Here is a 17,303-nt window from a genome sequence, read left to right as displayed (position 1 = left end):
ATACCGTACCATGGTTTTCTAGTCCTTGAAGATAACAGGATGTAGCCGGCCAGCAGTAAACTTTAACACGTTATTTTTCCACTCAGACAGCTCAATGTTTTTAGCGTTTCCATGATAGGATTTACTTTTGCCTTATCTTTCAATCCCCCTTTTGCCCCATTCTAATGATTGGGGCAACAAAACAACGCTATTGTTTATGTACATTTATGTCAGCTGTTTTAGGCTTCTGTCTCTCTTTCCCACATTATGCCATACGGTGGTAATGGTGGTGCTGTCGGGAAAGTGCCCATTGCTGCTGCTTCTTCTTCGCCTTCCTCAATGTCTGGGTTGTTTTCTAAGGATAGCAAGGCGAGTTGTTGACCCAGGGGAGTAGAAGGTGCTATGGCGGTACTAATTATTTTGTCCACCATTGAGCGGATACATGGGATGCAGCAGCACCCGCACAAGGTCAAAATTGCTGCAAACACGGCCATTGATATCTTGTGTAGTTTCATTTTGTGGGGAATTTGGATTATTACTTTGGTCAATGATTTGCCTCCCCCTTTCACCCACTATGATAATGATTATTCCAACAATGATGAAAAAAAAAAAAAAAAGTGTTAAGGCCAAGCAATAGAGGTGTTGGTTAGGTCCTGAGTTCTTCTTCATCTTTGTTTTTCTTGTAAAAGTTCTTTGGTGTATCAGTGTAGGTGAGTGTCTCTTGTGTGGTGTGTGTATGTGATGCGTGTGGTGTACCGCCTACTTTGGGGGAGCGGTCCCTTGTTGTGCCTCCTCGCCGGCTGTTATCTCCTGGGCTGCCGTTGGTTCTCCTGTTGTCTCCTCCTCCTCGGAAGTGGAGTCGATGTCCACACTTGGGGGTTGGGGGGCTTCGGTTGTTTGCCTGATGTTCAGTTGGCCTAGGTCCTGGATGGTGTCAGCGAGGGTCCTGGTAGGTGCTGGTGCTTCCACACACCTGCTCCAGTGGTACCACGTGTCTCCTTTTCCGTCTACTCTGACTGCATGATCTGTTCGCTGGGTTACCTTGAGTGGTTCAGAGAACCTTGGAGCACACCACTTGGGTTTGATCGTCTTCAGGCGGACGTATTCAGCTTCCTCTGTGTGTCCTTTGGCTCTGGCTGCTGTGGATTCGTCCGCGAACTCACAGCGTAGGCCCCTTTTAGGCCGTCCTGGCTTGCCGTGTCTTTGTTCCCCCGATCCGCTTACTGCGGCTTCTGGGCTGCCTGCTAGAGAGATGTCTTTCAGATCCTCCTCCTCCGGCCCGCTGATGGCGGCTTCCGGGTCGATGCTGGAGAGATGTCTTCACGATCCTCCTTCTCCGGTCCACTGATGGCTCCTTCCGAGTCGACCTCCTCTGCGAGGGCCCCGTCCGTCCTGATGTCGTCCCTGGTCCTAGCAGGTGGTTTCCCCGCCGCACACTGGCACCAGCTGTCCCCCTTTCCTCCTATGCGGACGGCATGAGAGGCCCGCTGGGTCACTCGGTCGGGGCCGGAGAGCCACTTTGTCCTGATGACCTTCAGCCAGACGAACTCCGCTGTGTCGGCCTCCTGGGTCCCCCTTTTGGCGCCAGCAACCTGTGTGGAGAAATCTGATACCCTCAAGCATACGCTCAGGGCTCCTGGGCCCTCAGCTTTTTTGATCCTCCACTGCGTATGAATACAGAATTCCAACAAACTATCATCAAATGTCTTTCTATTATAAATTGAGATGAAATGTATATCCCCATAATGACCTAAACAATAAAGTCTATGGCTTTTACTTCTTTACCAGGCTAGTTACATGATGTTGTCTAAATTAAATTCTGTGTCATTACATTACTATGTTTTAGCTTTAACTGTAATATGTTCTTTCTACATTTCAAACCTCAGTTACTTTAATACCTGTTGAAATATTACAAAATGGTTTCATTATCACAGGTCAACTTCTTCAGTATTCCATTCTGGAATTACATCTCTCACAGTAGCCCCTAAAATAATGTGTTAGTCCAAAAGCATGCTTGATAGTCATTGTTTTAAATCATGCAGTTGCACTGATCACATGCAGACATACACTCACACTGTCAGGTTGTAAAGTCAAGTTTGGTCAGGTTCACCCCAGAGTCAGTCATTGTCAGTGCCTTCTCAAGTTACACTGTCGGTCAGGGTCAAAGGTCATTTGGTCTCAGTCTTTTTGGCCATGTGTCGTGCTCTGCAGAGACTTTGACATGTCAGCATAGGCCAGTATCCTTTGTCTACAAAAATATGTCATATATGGAGCGCCATCATTTATTAATTCACGATTACAACTATATTTTTCAAGATATCTCTAACTTTTCATTGGGACAGCTGTTTCCCACATTCCCTGCAACTTGGTACAAAACTCACTTCAGAAACTTGTGTCTATAATTATTTTCTTGAGTCAAAACATTATCAGGATCTGTAAAGCTCTGCTATGTATTTCATAACTCATTATATTAATTTATCTTCAATTCTGGTGCACTTAAAGAACAATGTTACCCTCTTTAACAATGCGTGGAACCTTGGGTGTCCGAACATGCAACAATTACTCCCTACTTTATCAAGGATTTAAAAACAGAAGTCATTTCGTATGTCCATCCGAAAGTCCTCCTATGGTAATAACTATGCCACAATGGTGAAACCAGCACCTCAAATTGAAATACTATATTTTGTTTAGAACTAGCTTTCCCTTCAACATGACCTATATAAAGAAATATTTGTCTGATCATATAGAGCTGTTACTAAAACTCTCCCTTTGAACTGATCAATACTGTAACAAATTATAACACTACCAAATTCACACTTGAATAAAAACTCTAAAAGAATAATTTGTAAACATGATGAAAAGGGTTCTACTCTATACTCCTAACTCCCAAACACCCACTACTTAAAGTCTAGTGCATACCTCCATCATGCCCTCCCCCTCCCTCATCAGTGTGTTTTAGGATGATTTTTCACTTCACTTTAATAGTTTTCTCTTTACCGCTATTTTTATTTACCAATTGATTAATTCATGGTTAATACATCTTCTTATCTTCACTTATTTATCAAGTCAATTCAAGTTCTTTACAATACATTAGTAGATACCTTGTGGAGTGTTCACAATAACTAATCCTCTCTAGGGTATGAAATCCGTTCATCTTTAAGCAGATACTATTTCCTTATTTATCTTTTGTTCATGATAACAATGGTATAACAACCACACGTTTTACCCATAGTTAGTTTCTATAACAAGATTATTATGTGTGACATAATAATCAGATGTCTTGTTTGCTAAACAAGAATATTAAACTTTAATCTTTTCAGTATTCCAGACCATCATTTAAACAAGCAGCCTCTTATCTAAACACTAAGCATTAAGGTTTCTACACCACCCCCTGGGAAACTCTTGCACAATTATGCTGTAAAATCATTGCATCATTCCTCCAGAACAATCTGAGACAAGCATGTCTCAAGATCTTGTCATAATGAGCACAGTCAGTGATGCAGCTGTAGTCAGTGGCAGGGTCCCCAAAAAGCTAGGACCGGCCCTGGTCAGTGGGCTCCAAGGAAACTCTCCCTGGCTTTGGAATGAGGGAAGGAATCACTTGACAGACACACGTTGTCGGCTGTACAGCAGAAATCCCCCAAAACCGCAGTACCTCTTCACACCACTGTTGCCTTGACAACGAGGCACAAGCATAATGTCAATATCTCCTATGCGTTCTTTGCACACTTCTTCTGTTCGCAGTGAGCAACTCTTCACCAACACACTGATTCAGAGAACCCAAAAGGTGGTGCAGAACTATCCAATGCTGTTGTAATCCCAGCCATCCAGCCACTGAGAAAAACTCAATTTAAATCTCTCTCCCAACGGGTTGCAAAATAAAACGGCTGAGGTCAGGAATGCTGAAACATGTGAGTGTTAAAACAAACTAATGATAGTAGTCTGCCTATTCTTTATTATTTCAGTTCTAAGTTAATAGGCAAAACAAAGACACCCTCCAACCACTATACTAATCTTTTATCTACTTGGTTAATTCTATTCATTTTCAAATTGTTTATCTAAGTTGTGTTACAAGCATGGTGATGTTGTGCCGTATTTGAAAGCTGTAATGAATTAAAATCAATGTTTAAGGACGTAATATAAGTTAAATATATTGTTAATCTAATTACTGTTTTATTGTGAAGGCATCTCTGGTGAACAGCGGCCTGTGGCTTTTATTTTGAAAGGCCGTTCCGGAAATATACTCCGTAATGTGAACAGTGAGTTTGAATTCTATAAACACGGAAAGTTACGATAACAATCGTTCTAATGCATTAAATAAAGTCATGAAAGAGACAAGGAGGGGGAAAGGCGTGTGGAAGTAAGCAATGAACTGAAAATGCCACCAATGCTCTGTTTTAACGTGAACCACTTTTTACTTTCCCTTAACGTTACAGTCTGTAATATAATTGTTTTCCTTGAAATATAATTAAGTACAATCCTTAGTTAATGACAAATACCATGACATTCACAATGTAATGCAATGGTACCAATCAGTTCTCAAAACCCCTCATAAAACCACAAAGTGACGTAACTGTATCCTACAAAAACTATGCTAAAAACAGCAAATTATAGTTTCTTATTTATTTCAATATCTACTACTTCAGCTCCCACATTGATCTATTAATTTTCAATGTTATTCACTCCTTGTTTTAAATTCAATGCTCTTTCTTCATGCATTTAAGAAGAGAGCAAATAGGAGAGAGAAAAAAGAAGGAGGGGGGTGTGGGTACTCTCACAGACACCCCGGTTGGAACAGGCATTCCAGGAGGAGGGGGGCTTCCTTGAAATAAGAATGACTGCGTATCTATTTATCTGACTAGGTTAATATGTGTTCACTTGTATTTATTAATACACTGGACAAATCTTGTCGTTTCTCTTAATGTCCTTATTCTTATTTATTTGAATGTCCGTGGAGCAACACAGAATATTGAAGAACAGAGGGCAGCTGACCACAAATGAGCTTCCCCTGTTATATAAACATTATTCTGACTGACAAGCGTTCAAAAACCCTTCTGCTTATCACTTAGGCTACTACTTTTTGTTTTATTCATAACCTAAAAATACAATTGTGATGAATAGCTTGCTCTTTTTCTGATTGAAACAAAGAGTACTCTTCTACAGAATCCGAAAGTGGGGGGAGATTCTTTCACAGACAAATACTGACACCCCGGCTCCGGCTGGAGCTCTCAGCCTTTTCAAGAGAAGGGGGGGCTTCTTTCAACAACTAACAACAAACTATTGGTATACCAAAACATTTACCAACATAAAACAAGGTCTTTACGAATCAACAATGACAACCAACAGACAGAACAATCAACAAACAGATCAATACAACTCCTTTAAGTTCCCAGGGAAGGTTTCCCACAAACTATTCTTTCTCAAACAATCAAACATTGTACACAGATATATTAGCTACTGATACGGCGACCAGTTTTACACCTTTCCTTAGATACTAGAGTCTCCCCTAGTTTTACACTGTACTATTGGCTACTAGTTTTACTAGTTTGACACCTTCCCTTTAGATACTAGAGTCTCCCCTAGTTTTACACTGTACTATTGGCTACTAGTTTTACTAGTTTGACACCTTCCCTTTAGATACTAGAGTCTCCCCTAGTTTTACACTGTACTATTGGCTACTAGTTTTACTAGTTTGACACCTTCCCTTTAGATACTAGAGTCTCCCCTAGTTTTACACTGTACTATTGGCTACTAGTTTTACTAGTTTGACACCTTCCCTTTAGATACTAGAGTCTCCCCTAGTTTTACACTGTACTATTGGCTACTAGTTTTACTAGTTTGACACCTTCCCTTTAGATACTAGAGTCTCCCCTAGTTTTACACTGTACTATTGGCTACTAGTTTTACTAGTTTGACACCTTCCCTTTAGATACTAGAGTCTCCCCTAGTTTTACACTGTACTATTGGCTACTAGTTTTACTAGTTTGACACCTTCCCTTTAGATACTAGAGTCTCCCCTAGTTTTACACTGTACTATTGGCTACTAGTTTTACTAGTTTGACGCCTTCCCTTTGGACCGCGGCGGATCCTCATAAATTACGGGTTTTACCCGCTTCTCATCACAGATTTGTTTATACCCTTGTTGATCTATTTAGTGCACACAATTTTATTTACGTTTTATCTTTACTTTTTAGCTGAGACAATTATTTCTGCCATTTTCACACAATCCTAAAATGTAGTGGTATTTCAAACACATCTATTTGTTGTAACAGGCAGATGCTTACCTTGATTCTAAATTACCCGGGTTTTGTGAGATGGTTTCTTGTAAAAGCCGTAAACTCAATGTTTTTTTTGGGGTCCTCTCAGAAGGTCATCGGTGTCCAGACTACCCGCTCTAGACCATCACGTCACGGGGTCACCAAGCTGTTGGAGTCTACCGGACCAGGTCCGTCCTCCGCGCAGATCGTTTGGATATGGCCAGAGTGGGGTCGCCGTCCGGATCTGCCGATGACCTTTCTTAGTTCTGAGGGAAAAGGAATTGTGTCCTAGACACTATTCTCTGTTAGCTGTACAAAAATAGACTTTGCACTCCAATGGATTGTTTCTTCAAATAAGCACTTTATTACACAGTTCAACAAAGATATATCAATCCATACTATACCACAAAACGCCAGCGCCTTGGACTCCTTCTTGAGTTCCCACCGTGACAAGCTCGTCAGTGTGAGATCCCAGTTGAAGTGAGTCTCGAATTCTGAATATATCTTGTTCTTTATAGTATTTGCTGTGAAGCCCCCACCTTTGGTGCTCTCTGTGCTGCAATCTGCCTTTTCTGCCCAGCAACACACAGTTTTAGCTAAGGTCACGGCCAGGGCCCTACTCCCTTTTCCTAATTTCGGTGTGTCTTTGTTACCTGCTTTAACTGGTTTTCTCACAAGACGGTTGCGCCTTTTGAAGGTCAGGGCCCCACATACCGTACCATGGTTTTCTAGTCCTTGAAGATAACAGGATGTAGCCGGCCAGCAGTAAACTTTAACACGTTATTTTTCCACTCAGACAGCTCAATGTTTTTAGCGTTTCCATGATAGGATTTACTTTTGCCTTATCTTTATCCTTCAGAACACATCTGGTACCCCGAACACATCTGGTACCTACACCGGGACGTCCCGTATTTGAGCCAAAATGGGCGTGTCCCGCAATGCAGTGTGCCTGTGTGTTTGTGTGCTGTATGCGAAGGGCACTAGGACCGCTCAGTTGACAGGGCAGGCACAATGCTCGCACGTGTGTGTGTGAGATTTTCTCCATTGGGCCGCGGGCGCGGCATCATTGTTTGTGTGGCCTGTTCAGTCGTGTGGGAAAATGAGCGCTGCCGGTGGAGGATAATGAAAGAGGAGAAGAGAGAGAGGATGTGGTTCTGGGCCCTGGCCCTTCTAAAAAGAAAAGACTTGTGTCTTACAACAAACAGTGGAATAAAAACACAGTTGGGTTAAGCCCGTGAGTGGAGATATGTCTCGGGTCTTCTGCGTGTGTGAGAGAGTCAGTCAGCTGATTGATGGGGAAATGCTGGGAAAATGGTTGGTTGAAGGATAACATTAAGTCTAATAATGATGTACCGTGCATGTTCGCATCATGTATACTTTACATTACTTAATACCATTTTTCAAATATTTATTTTTTAACATTTTGGACAAAATAGCCAATTGTACATCGAGGTGCCCAGATGTCCCAAGTGCACACCTATCCGATTTGAACATGCTGATGTACAATGTGATGTAGTAGCCTAATGCAGGTGTAAGATCATTGTGTTTGTATTGTGTTATAGGTATGCATAGTTTTCTATGCATTTTGAGGGTAACAAAAAAAAGTAACTAAATCCGCCAGAAACCCGAAAATCTTCGCGCGCGTGCGGGGGACACATGCATGTGTCCCGTTTCTCCATTTCTGGAAGTTGGCAACCCTACCCACGTCTGTAAACAAAACGTATTAAAATAAACTGTACCTTCATTTAATATTCAGCAATAATAATATCTCGACGTCTATAGATGTAGTGTTAAAATCAGTAGGTTTTGGTGTGCAACACTCCGTGTCATTTCTAGAAAACGTAATATTAGCCACATGCTAAATGCTAACCGGAGATGAAGAATTTTCAGAATAAAAGCTTGGCATTAAGATTGTGCGAGAACTTCCGTTTTTTTTCGTTCCTACCCTCACCCAGCGTTTCCGCCAGGGGGGCGTCTTGCCGTCATTTGACGAAAAAATTAATAGTTCGAGAGAAGATCGAGAGTTTTTATAGCTTGAAATAACGGAAAAAGGACAAGGACATCCCTCTGTTGGAGGGGCAAAGGATTCTGGTGGGATTATTTTCGACGCCAGCAAAGCGTGTTCCTGTGACGGAAAGTGTACTGCCGGCGAGCCTTGACGGGGGGTGCTAGTGGAGGGGCAAAGGATTCTGGTGGGATTATTTAAGAAAGTACTCACCTGGTCTTTTTATAGTGCTAACATCCTGATTGATGAGCCAACAATTATGCAATCAGGTGTTTGGTCAGGTGGAACGTGTTACTTGATCATTGGTCCATGTGTGAGGCATTTTGAATCAGTGTTTTAAACCAGCTAACACATGACTTTATGTCAGATTCCTGTGTCTTACGTGGAGAAACGTGTGCAGTGGTTTGCAAAAAGTGCCATATTGATTTGCAAATTGTGTGAAAAGCTGAAAACGTGTTTAGAGTTTTGGAGATTTGAGCCGATGTTTTGCTCTTTGAGTGTCAGTTAAAATAATTGTACTTTATCTACAATTTGTGTGTGTTAGCAATCGAGAAAAACTGTAAACTCTTCCCTCTCTCTTATCCTCCCTCTCTCTCTTATCTTTCCTCTACCTCTTCTATTCCTCTTGCTGCTATCCATATCCATTGTTGTTGTAAATGTGGAGCGTTGTTCAAGTGCTTACATCCTGATTGGTGAGTCAACAATACAGCAGTTTGGTGTTTATGTTCATTTGGTATGTGTGTTGATTGGTTCATGTGTGTAGCATTTTGTTGGCAGTGTTTTGAAAATGGCAAACAAGTGACCATTTCAGATTGTTGTGTCTTACTAGAGAACCGTGTGCAGTGTTTTGCAAAAAGTGCCACGTTGAACTGCAAATTGGGTGCAGAGCTGAAAATGTGATTAGAGATTTGGAGATTTGAGCTGAGGTTTTGCTCTTTGACTTACAAATAATTAGGCTATGCTTTATGTGAGATTGTTGTGTTAGCAACTGAAAAAAACTGTAAATAAGATTTTGAAAGTCAAGCTCTTTTTCTCGTTTAAATGGATTGTAAAGGAGCAGTTTAAAATTAGGTATTTCTACTTTAGGTAGTTGGGTAGGTAAAACATATGAGTAATTTCACCACCACTGGTAACTTGTAATATTATTTTTGATTTGACCACCTTGTCATGGAACACATATCCCACAGGAGACAAACAGCTCCATCTTGTGGTTCAGTCTGTGTAGCACAGTATAAGAAAAACAATGGCAACGCAGTTGGCTACGGAAGGGAAATAGCCACTATCCATTTAAACTAGATAAACAGGCGGCAAAACGAAACCAATGGCACTAACTGCGTCAGTATTTTCTGTAGTTTTACTCAGCCTTTCATGATATTCTCCAACCACCGACAGAATATTCCGCTGGGTTAACTACCAAGACGATGTGAAGAAGTGTTTATTTGTATGCAGCCGACAGGAAGGATATAACCTGCAGTGCAAGGCTACCGAAAATAACTGGAGTCTACTCATAACATTTCGTGTTCCGGTTTGCTCAATTGAAACGTTTTTGTCATTGAGAGTGTAGTTTTACATGTATGCACTCTGTTTTGATATCGCTATTGCAAACAAAATGGAGGTTGCTAAGTTGTCTGTACCATGGACCAGGCTTAGTTTAACAGCGAGTGTTATTGAACTGTTTCTGTGAGAGACATAGTTGCACATAAATAAATACATTAAACTCATAGACGGATTCATTCCAGAATAAAAGCACAATATGTAACGTTAATGATTATGTTTACAATAAAACAGGGTGTTTTGTTATGGGACACGCCTCACTAACAGGCATTAAAACAATAGAATATTAAAAGGAGGTCCAGACACACAGAATGACCGACTCTGAAGACACAGACAGTGTTCCCGGCTGCTCCGGCCTCAGCAGCGGGGCAGCGCTGAGTTTTCCCCCGGGCAGAGGACTACTAGGCCGGGTAAGGAGTCAGTCCTCCCCCGCCCCCACTGCAAGACTGACCTCGCTCAGAACAAGGGACTTGACACTGGGGGGAGTCTTTAAGAAACCAAAGGTAATGAATGATACACCTTTTTGAAATATGTGGTCATGTGTTTCATTGTTGGTCTTAATGAAATGCCTATAGGATTTGGACTGAAACAAATACTGCAACAAAGGGCCGCCAACACTCACGCATTGAGCGTGAGAGTCACGCAATTAACCCATATCTCACGCACTCACGCCACACTTGCCTTTCCTCACGCTAAGTTTTCGTCCAAAATAAATGTATATAAATATACAAATAAAGTGAAGGAACAGCAAACCGAGCGGTCTACGAAATGAGACGGTATTCTGGCTTAGTTGGAACGATATTGGGATATTTTGATTTCACGGATCAATAACTCATGAACAAAACGTTATTCAGACACAAATGACGTCTCCTAAGTACCGTGGTAAGGTTGACAACGAACTACAATCACATTTTGATAAAAAAGAAAGCCAATACGCGCCGTCCTCCGAGCTGGACACATTATATTGGTCTCGATCTGCAGCCGGAGAAGAAACGAGTGCTCAGGGACCGTCTGCATAGTGCAACTCCGAAAAAAGAAAATACAATAATATTCAATCACTATTATACAGCGTATTACTAGCAAACTCACCACACACATCAATAGTCTCCTGGTGGTCACACTACAGCAGAGAGTTTGGAAGAATATGCTTTTGAATCATTTTGCGGAATATTTATAATGTAACATCTTCAATAACTATGGCATCATCTTCAATAACTTTACTATTATACAGCATATTTCTACCAAATTCACTATTTGCATTGTTGTTGTTAGCATCTGGCTAGCTAGCTGCGCTAACAGATATTAGAAGCTATTTCTAAAACAAGGAGAGGGAGAGCTCTCTCCTGTCAGACTGAGAGAGATAACTACAGCTCAGTGAGGTAAGGGACTCTCTGTTTAGATAGTTAACTTTAGTCTAGTTATCTCAGTGGGTCTCAAATGTTTTGGTCAACATTTATGAGAATAAATGAAAAACAGTTATGAAATACTATATGACAGTAAAACAAGAATAAAGTTTAAAAGGGGAGTGATTTGTAAAATATCCATAAAGAAAAAGAAAATCTGTTTACAGTTCTGTTTCATATGGATGTTGAGAGATGTATCCATAAAATCATTTTGCTCTCAAAATGCACCAGGTTAATTCATTTAACTTCAATATTTAAAAAAAAAAAAAAATCTTCCCGGGGCCTATGCTCCTCAGACAGGGGCGGACTGGGACTACAAATCAGCCCTGGAAACTCGACCAGCCGACCGGCCCAACTCAGTACCGCTAGTCAATAGTGAATTAATGGGAAACCCTAGTTTGTACATGTTCAATACATTTGTAACACTGTACACATGAACATTTCTTTTTTCGGTTCACCAAAAAAAATGTCACTCCAAGCTGAACTCACATGTTGGCAGCCCTGCTAGCACCAAACAATGTTATCTTGAAAAATCAGCAAATGTTAGAGAGTCCAATTAAATAAGAAATGTCTTGAACTAAATGAGGTAAGTAACTTAAGTTAAACTAACTTAAGGTAGTCTCATATACTCTTCACTGCAATAGAGGCTATAGGCTACTGCATACTCAGTTTTTGAAAGTACATATACTCAAGTAGGTGTACTTAAATACAAATTTGAGATATATGTATTTGATTTGAGTATTTCCATCTCAGAATAATTGATACTACTCCACTACAATTTGGAAGAAAAACATTGTGCTTTTTGATAGAACACATATCCTCAAGTTACAGGCAGTGGGGGGCTCAGACTCTTATTTTACTGTAGAGACTGAGTGCATGTTTGGATCCCAAAAAAGAGATATGTGTACCGTATTAACAATATTTTTCTTTCCTCATTGTGCTCTTATTCAGAAATCCTTTGAGCCAAATGTCCACGCTGTGAGGAAAAACAAAGATGAGTGAGTGGCCTTAACAATATCATGTCAGTGTCCTGTTTAGTAATATAAGTTGTTGCTGTTAGTTTGTAGTGTATAATAATTATAAATGTTTGTTAGAAAAAGTAGTGGGGACACTTTTTTGAGATAAAAAAAACACTACTGCATTGAGCACCCCCACAAATAATACATACATAATGTAAAAAAAAGTATTGTAAGCATATTTCTGATATCTAAATACATACATATGCTTACACTGCTGCAAAGCTATTCTCTATCCAATTCTTATTTATATTAAACCTGTCACTGGTCCAAATTGCACCGCTTAGGTTAGCAGACATACACCCAAAAAGTGTGAACAGTCCTCGAGATTGTACAAATAAAAGTGCACATCACTTCTCAACGTGTACAATTCTTTGAGCACGCTGTTTTCAGATTACTTTATCAAATGACCTAATGCAAAATGGTGGGGACATTTCCCCAGTGTCCTCAGTATAAATGATGCCTATGGTCATGTCTGAATCTACCCCAGGTTAAAGGAAGAGATCAGAGCGGTTCCTAAAAAAGAGAAGAGAGAGAGAGATGAGAGGAAGAGGGAGAGCAGGGGGAGGAGGAGAGAGAGGCCGCAGACCATCCAGTCTCACTCCATCTTCGAGCAGGGTCCTGCCGACACCGTACGCAAAACAGGTGCACATATTCTTTATTTTTGTTTTAAATAATTTTTATTTTCATTGGAACTCAAGCATGCACACAGTCGCACTTCCTCCCTCATCATCATCATCACGTCTCTGTGTTCAGGCTGGCGTGGTGCTACAGACCTACACGCCTCCACCACATCACCTGCCTGTAAACTGGTGAAGAAGGAGAGGAAGGAGTCGGAGGAGGATGAAGATGAGATACTCAGTAAACTACAAAGGGACGATGTGAGTACTTTCCACCTTAAGGGATACATTCACAATTGTTCCAGTGTGTCCGCAGTAAACACACAAACGAGTGACCGGCCCACTGAAGGTCATAAAGTGGCTGGTTATTTTGAGTGGAATTGTGTTTATTCTTGCGCTGCTGTTAGAATTTAATAGGCTTTTGTAACTTCTTAACAGCGATGAAGACGAGGACAATACAGCACAATCAGTGAAAGTAAAACATGTATAATAAAAGCATAGGTTCAGCTCACAATCCATATCGATGAGGTCAGACATCAAAATAATCACAATCAGGTACGTTTACACAAACAAGGAATTTGCTTTGGTGTCTGGTGGTGCAAACATAAACAATCTAATCAAATAAGTTGCAATAGTAGGTAAATATATAAAGATAACAAAAATAAGTATTTTTAAGAAGACAAGTATTTACACCAAATGTAAATGTAAATATACAAAGGCATTGTTAAGGTCCTACACATTTGTAACAATCCTATTTTTCCCAATAAGTATTGTCCTTTTGGATTCGTAGAGTAAAAGTGACTTCCCTTGTTGAGCAGATGGATCAGTCTGTTTGTTGGTAACTGGTGACTACATTAGTATTGCATGGAGCCCGGAGCAGAGGTGATATGCTGCCTCTATTTCTCTGGAGAAACTGCACATTAAAGCTTTTAAACAGACACATTGTGGACCTTTCTAAAACCTATATTGGACATAGTGTCTCCTCATGAGGTTGGTATGTTATTATTACTCTGAAGCCGACGTGCAAAGAACAACATTAGAATGTATCGGTTGTGGTTTTGTTCGGCTGATCTTTGTAAATCCAATATGTACTCCTCTTGTATCTCTGGTTGGTTCTCCACCAACTCCGGAGACAATATCTGACTGACGGACAGACGCCTTTCACTTTCGAGACAGTTATTTGATCAACTGTTAATATACAAATAATGACTTTTAGATCAAATCAGAAACTAAATGAGGGCGCCCCAACTCCTTGGTCTTTTTAGTTTGGAGTGACAAAGCATGGCTTATTTCAAATAGTCTTATTCACCATTAGGAAGTAAACTCTTATTCACTGCGACAAAACTGACACCACCATGTTTCCGTCTAAACCTAGAAGTAAACGTGTGTTTAGTGAGTTTGATACGGCGGTTTGCCAGCAGACAAAGACAGTTCTGATGTTTTCCAAATGTTAATCTGCGTAGCATTCGTTTATAATGACTGGGAAGTCAATACGTTGTAATTGATACTGATATCAATAGTTATAAATATCACTAATCGTTTTGGTCATTACTTGTGTTATATTTGTACCCTCAGTTCATAGATGATCCAGGTCTGAGGAACGATGAAAAGCTAACACCCATCCAGCTGCCTCTGTGTCAGCCCAGCAGCGTCTCAAAGACACGGACATCCAGCACATGTGAGGAAACCTCCTCTGACTGAAGCACTGCTGCTGTCTGATGTGTAGCAGTCTCATTACATCTTGTTTAGTCACTGAACCTGCTTTTCTAGCAGCTACTCTCAGTGGTGAAGTGTTTGTCCTGTTGGCAGGTCCAGAGAAGCCTCGTGTGTTCAGAGCTCCATCCTGTAGAGCCGGAATCAGAACAGAGCTGCCCAGAGCAGAGCAGCCGTCTGTGGGAGAGCTGCTGCAGCAGCTCAGCCTGTCGGACAGAGAGGAGCTCTTCTTCATGCAGCTCCCTGACAGCATGCCGGGCAGAGCTGCACAGAAAGTGGACCCCCCTCCAGCACCGCCAGCAGAGAAACCTGCCAAGAAGGAAGGCAAGCTTGCAGACAAGAGGCCGGCACAGCTGCAAGCACAGGTGAGTCCGAATGAAGCAGTGCTTCACCAGTGGACATACGGCTGCACGGCTACACGCTAACCACTAAGGTTTCTCTGATAGCTTCAAATCTAGATATCCAATTTAAAAACCTCATCCGGTCTGTATCGTGGTGAAAAAGACCAAGCTCTAAACAAATGTATCGTAAAAATGTAGCTTAAAACTGGATAAAAAGTCAATTCATGACATCGTCTGACAGCATACTCAAAGGGACATGACTGTTACCTTGATTCAAGTTAAGATGTCCCTTGGATTGAACATTTTTGGAAACTTTTGGGATAAAAACAAACATTTCAACAAATTTAAAAAAACATAATTACATTTTTGAAAGATATTAAAATGTGATTTACAAATAATTGGAATCGTCAGTCTAGCAGCCGTTGGTGATTTAAACCCAAAAATTCTTTTTGCAGCCAGTTATTAAGAGTCTGTGCCTGTCCTCAGCAGGTGCCGCTGAAGGAGGGCTGTCCCGTGCTGTCCCAGCTGCCAGAAGGATTTCTGGGTAAACTGCAGATCAGGAAGTCCGGAAAGGTGGAGCTGAAGATGGGTCAGGTTGTGATGGACGTCTCTGAGGGAGCTGCTTTCTCCTTCCTGCAGGTACTGGTGGTGACTAGGTGCAGTTAACTGAACTTAAACATTTGCAACACCAGAATATATCTCTGCTAATAAAGTGAAACGAATCCATGTTGTCACTATTAATGTGGAAGCCTTCTCTCCTTTCTACTCAGCAACTGGTGTCTGTGCGTCTGTCTGACGGTCGAACTGGAGACATGATGGTGTTGGGAAACGTCCGCCACAAACTGGTCTTATCTCCTGACTTCCAGGCGTTACTGAGAGAAGCTTCACCACAGCAGCCACAAGGACCCTGAACGCCTCTCGAGGTCACTGACTCTTTGGTGCTTTCCAAGCTCCAGCTCCGAACCGGCCCTGAAACACCGTTGGTGTGAATGAGGTATCGGACACTGTGAGAACTGTGTACGCTGGCTGATCGGATGTTGTGGGACCACACCCACACACCACTGAAGGAAGTGACCTGGAGTCTAATATATTCTTCATGCCTCTGGTTTGAGGTTAAGGCAGCTATGCAGGCTATCAACGGCGACCTGCATTATTTGTATGCTAGAATTGAGCCTAGCACATTTTAAATATCGTGTGATAGAAAAACAAACTCATAAACAGTTTTTACCTCTGATGTGAAGACACTGCCAGTTTTTGAAAAGATGCTTTAAAATCATTGTCTTAGAACCCTCCCCACTGATCTACAAGGACTCAATTGGAGATGTTACCTGAGCACTGAATACCTGTTAACTGATGACTTCTCTCACTCTATCAGTTGTACATGCACCCGCAGAGCACTCAGAATGATAGTGACACCAGGTTGTTATCATATGCCGGAAGCTTCCAGACTTTAGTCCAACACTGAGTGACTGTAATTTGAATGTACAGATGCTTTCATAACGGAACTTTCCCATGCTTCAGTGTATCAGTCTGACAGTGTGGATGATAGTTGAGCCAGTAGATGCACTTATTGCAGTTACATTTTCTCTCCACTAGATGGCGCCTACTATACATTTTGTATTCTGATCTGCTGTTAATCTGTTACTTCCTCTATTTTTAATTGTCTGTTTTAACATGCTTTGTATATTCTATTTTTGTAAACCTGTAATTATCTCTTGAAGAAAATAGATTTGAATGTCGAGGGACTTCCTGGTTAAATAAAAAACAACTCATGTACAGATGGAATGTGTCACTTTTGTAGTATTTTGCTAACTGCAGTATTATTGTAAGATTCACGTTGTGTGTTTTTGTTAAACTTGAAAACACGTTCACCTCGAAGCTTTCATGGATAATCTTCAAAGCAGCTGCAAATCCAGATGTTGATTGCCTTCAGTGTTCAAAATTGGCACAGTAAAACTATTAGTTTCTGGAGGCCCTTTCAGAACATTTCGAAAAATGTCAATCAATTGTTTAAAACATTGTTGATTAACACTAATGTTAGCTTGAAGCTAAATGGTGTGGTATGTGATGCTACAAAGCAGTACATAGCTTATTCCATTATGTTTAGAACTGATGCAGATCAACGATTCAAGGTAATTGAATGGGACTTTAAAGGCCCCACAGAACAGAATCTGCTGTGTTTTTGCTCTGTGTTTTACACATTTTGCTGGGTTGGCGAGGTAATTGAAAATATATACACACGTCACCTGGATTTGACTTTGGCTGAAACTTCTTGATTATAAAAATGTATAACTAAACTAAATTGGGAAGGTTGTGTTTTAACACGTGCCACATTCGTCCGTGCAGTTACAGTACTGATGACCAGAGGGGACCGAAACACGGGCCCCTCGTGTTTCGGCCATTCTGAACCAACAA

General features: G+C 41.1%; 1 protein-coding gene across 3 annotated transcripts; it reads left to right on the top strand.

Annotated features, from left to right (window-relative positions):
- Positions 1-9,472: 9,472 nt before the first annotated feature.
- Positions 9,473-16,656, top strand: LOC117465078 (DNA-directed RNA polymerase III subunit RPC4). 3 transcript variants are annotated; one of them, XM_034107959.1, is made up of 8 exons: positions 9,473-10,298; positions 12,150-12,196; positions 12,705-12,859; positions 12,971-13,095; positions 14,410-14,512; positions 14,644-14,912; positions 15,378-15,527; positions 15,659-16,656. In XM_034107959.1, exons 1-8 carry the CDS (start codon positions 10,107-10,109, stop codon positions 15,797-15,799), a joined length of 1,182 nt encoding a protein of 393 aa, XP_033963850.1. In that variant the 5' UTR covers positions 9,473-10,106; the 3' UTR covers positions 15,800-16,656. The 3 variants fall into 3 exon arrangements, with proteins under 3 accessions (XP_033963850.1, XP_033963849.1, XP_033963851.1); XM_034107958.1 differs by having other exon boundaries at positions 15,375-15,527; XM_034107960.2 differs by having other exon boundaries at positions 15,375-15,544; positions 15,659-15,804.
- The last annotated feature ends 647 nt before the right edge of the window (positions 16,657-17,303 follow it).

Source organism: Pseudochaenichthys georgianus, chromosome 19 (assembly GCF_902827115.2).
Source record: "Pseudochaenichthys georgianus chromosome 19, fPseGeo1.2, whole genome shotgun sequence".
In the NCBI taxonomy this organism is placed as follows: domain Eukaryota; kingdom Metazoa; phylum Chordata; class Actinopteri; order Perciformes; family Channichthyidae; genus Pseudochaenichthys; species Pseudochaenichthys georgianus.
The sequence above is the reverse complement of the archived record's forward strand: the minus strand, read 5'-3'. Positions and strand labels throughout refer to the sequence as shown.